We start from the raw sequence: 2,888 nt of genomic DNA on the forward strand, positions 1-2,888 counted from the left end.
CAGGTAATTCTCTTCTTAGACACTTCATGCATCACATAACTACACCATGCGTTCAAATGTGGGAACTCTTTTGGACTAATCCAGCTCCATTTCCTTTCAGGGAGACGATTCTGGAAGATGTTAAGAATCTCAGATCTTACTTTAGCCCATGTCAACTCCTCAGATTCTGGCTCCTTTTTCATCTTCCTCACCAATTCAGTCTTTAAAGTAAAGAGCTTGTCTTTGACTTGCTTATATCTATCAAGATTTCGAGCTTCCCTATTGAAAAATAGGATTCCTAATCTTGCTATAGGCGTACTCTCAGTCCATTTTACAGAGTCTTCCACAACAGATTCCCAAGCACTAAATTGCTCTTTATCCTCCTTATATCTTAAACCCAATAATGCACATTCTAGAATATCACACTCTTTTTGCTTTGAAAGAGCAATGGTCAGGTTTGTCTCATATACTCTAAGTCTTTCTTGTAAGGCTTTTACTTGTTCCTCTAGTTCTGGTATGGTAAGATCGGTCATAAACTATCGTCATTTATTCAAAACGCTCTCTATTTAAGCTTAAGAAACTGATTGTTTACATTTCAAATAAACAAAGATTGGCAAGTAACCAATTAGTTGTCATAAGTCATTTTGATATTCAAGATAATTCGTTCTTAAGATAAGCTTTATTAGAAGGCAAACCGATCTATTAAGACTTTCATATTGTGTTAGGTTTGTGTTGTGTTTTGTTGAGTTAGTATTATGTTAAGATAAGATTGTGTTTTATTAAAATTAGATGAAGTTGTATTTAGTTTAGTATTAGTTTAAGTTGTATTTAGTTTAATATTCAGATTAGACCAACTCAGTTTAGATATCATAACATAAGTCAACTTAAGTCAACTTAACTTAACTTAACTCAACTCAACATAACATAGCTCAACTTAACTTAACATAACTCAACCTAACTCAACTCAACCTACACCTAAACCCAATCCTAACTTAACACCACCTAAACTCAACACCACCTAATCCTAACCCACCCCAATCCAACTTAACTCAATACCACCCCAATACCTAACCTAAACCCACCCCATCTAAACTCAACTTAACTCATCTAAACTCAACTTAAACCTATCTTATTTTGTCTTATTTTATCTTATTTTAAAACTCAAATCAAAACATACTCAAATCAAAACATACTTAAATCTTATCATTACCATAAAAGGAGAACAAAAATCTTCAGTCTTTTACCCAAAGAATAGAGATCAGACTGAGTTTTTAATTAAAAGTTTTTATCTGGGAATGGACAGCGATACGAAGATTAATTTCCAACCGGATAGTTGGCATTCTTTACCCGGTCTAGAAAGAGTCCCAACCCCTCCCCTTTGTGAAATGCCCGATATTTACACTAAATTACTACTGGAAAATGAAGCATCCTGGCTATCTATAGCTAGTTTATTCCGAGAATTCCGAATGGACAAGAATGTCTGTTATGCTTATGAAAGAGCCTTAGCTAATAATCCCTTATCTAGAGAAGCACTAGAATCTCTAGGTCCTATCTATCGCACCCAAAAACAATGGGATAAAGCTTTAGATCTATATTTACGTCTTTACAAACTTTCATCTGGAGTAGATATTGATAGTGCAACTTCTATTGCTTTTTGTTATTTAATGCTTGATCGGTTTAGTGAGAGTCTTATCTGGTTTAAACTAGCAGCTCAACATGCAGCTGCTATTAAGAAGGAAAAAGGCTTCTTATGGTTTGGAGTTGGTGTCTTTTATGAACGAGTTAATAATCTACAGATAGCAGAAGAAGCTTATGCTTCAGCTATCAAAGTTAATCTACCTTATGAGTACAGTTTAGAAACATACTTTCGTTTAGGAGTTACTTATAAGAAACGAGGTGCCATTCAAACGGCTAAAGATTGTTTTGAGTATCTCTTGCACAATCTACCTAAAAATCAGACTAGACCCAGTAAGGAAGATGTTTTAGTACAAGTAGCTCATGTTCATGATTTACAAGGTCGGACTTTAGAGGCCATTGGTTTGTTACAGGAGATTGTATCTAGTCGTAGTAGTAGTAGTAGTAGTAAGCAAGTAGCTGTTTTATTATTGAGTTGGTTGTACTATAAGGAAGGTAACTGGCTGGGAGTACAAGGAACGATTCAGGAGTTGGGTACGGGAGAACTGGGAGGGTTTACTTGGTACTTACTGGGTCGGGTTGAGCATAGATTGGAGAATTATAAGGAGGCGTACCGGTGCTATCATGCGGCGATAAGAAAAGATGGGAAGAATCACTTATACTGGAATAGTATGGGTATTCTTTACTATGGGTTGGGGCAGTATGAAGATGCGATGGGGGCGTTTCAGAAGGCACGTAATTTGCATCCGCTTTTTGTAGAGGCAGTTTATAACTTAGGGGCTGTTTATGAACAGTTTGCTGGGACTTTAGGTAGTGCTTTAGAGGTATATGAAGGGGCTTTAGAAGTATTTCCTGAGGATAAGTTGTTATTGGAACGATTGGAGGAGGTGGCTGATCGGCGGGCGAGTGAGGTAGAGGGAGTTTATTTGCCCCCGGAAGTACCTTTAAGGGACGTACAGCCTAATCCTACGAATACGCCGTACTTCTTAGCCCATTCCTTGCTTGGCTATCGGCCGACGAGTTTTGTCTTCAATACTGAGACCCATCATGCAGATATAGAGAGTATCGTAGAGCATCTGCACAACGCACATAATGAATAAATTGCCTAATGAATTGGGTTGGGTTGAGTATTGGGTGGGTTTGGTGGGGTTTAGATTGGTTTGTGTTTGGGTTTGGTTTTTGGTTAGATTATATTAGTTTAGATAAGATTGGGTTTAGGTTGTATTAGTTTATATAAGATTATGTTGGGTTAAGTTTGGGTTTGGTTGAGTTAA

The 2,888-nt window shown here is 37.0% G+C and overlaps 2 protein-coding genes across 2 annotated transcripts; one reads left to right on the forward strand and one right to left on the reverse strand.

Annotated features, from left to right (window-relative positions):
* NEHOM01_2494 (uncharacterized protein) lies at positions 1 to 512 on the reverse strand (the record flags this gene model as incomplete). Its single annotated transcript, XM_051491370.1, has 1 exon — positions 1 to 512. A coding segment is annotated over one exon (512 nt), but the record flags the coding sequence as incomplete, so codon positions are not given.
* A 762-nt stretch (positions 513 to 1,274) lies between these two features.
* Positions 1,275 to 2,714, forward strand: NEHOM01_2495 (general transcriptional corepressor CYC8; the record flags this gene model as incomplete). The annotated part of the gene is made up of 1 exon (XM_051491371.1): positions 1,275 to 2,714. One exon carries the CDS (start codon positions 1,275 to 1,277, stop codon positions 2,712 to 2,714), a length of 1,440 nt encoding a protein of 479 aa, XP_051347331.1.
* Positions 2,715 to 2,888: the final 174 nt, after the last annotated feature.

The sequence above is a fragment of the Nematocida homosporus genome (assembly GCF_024244095.1).
Source record: "Nematocida homosporus strain JUm1504 chromosome Unknown 1193, whole genome shotgun sequence".
Taxonomy (NCBI): Eukaryota; Fungi; Microsporidia; genus Nematocida; species Nematocida homosporus.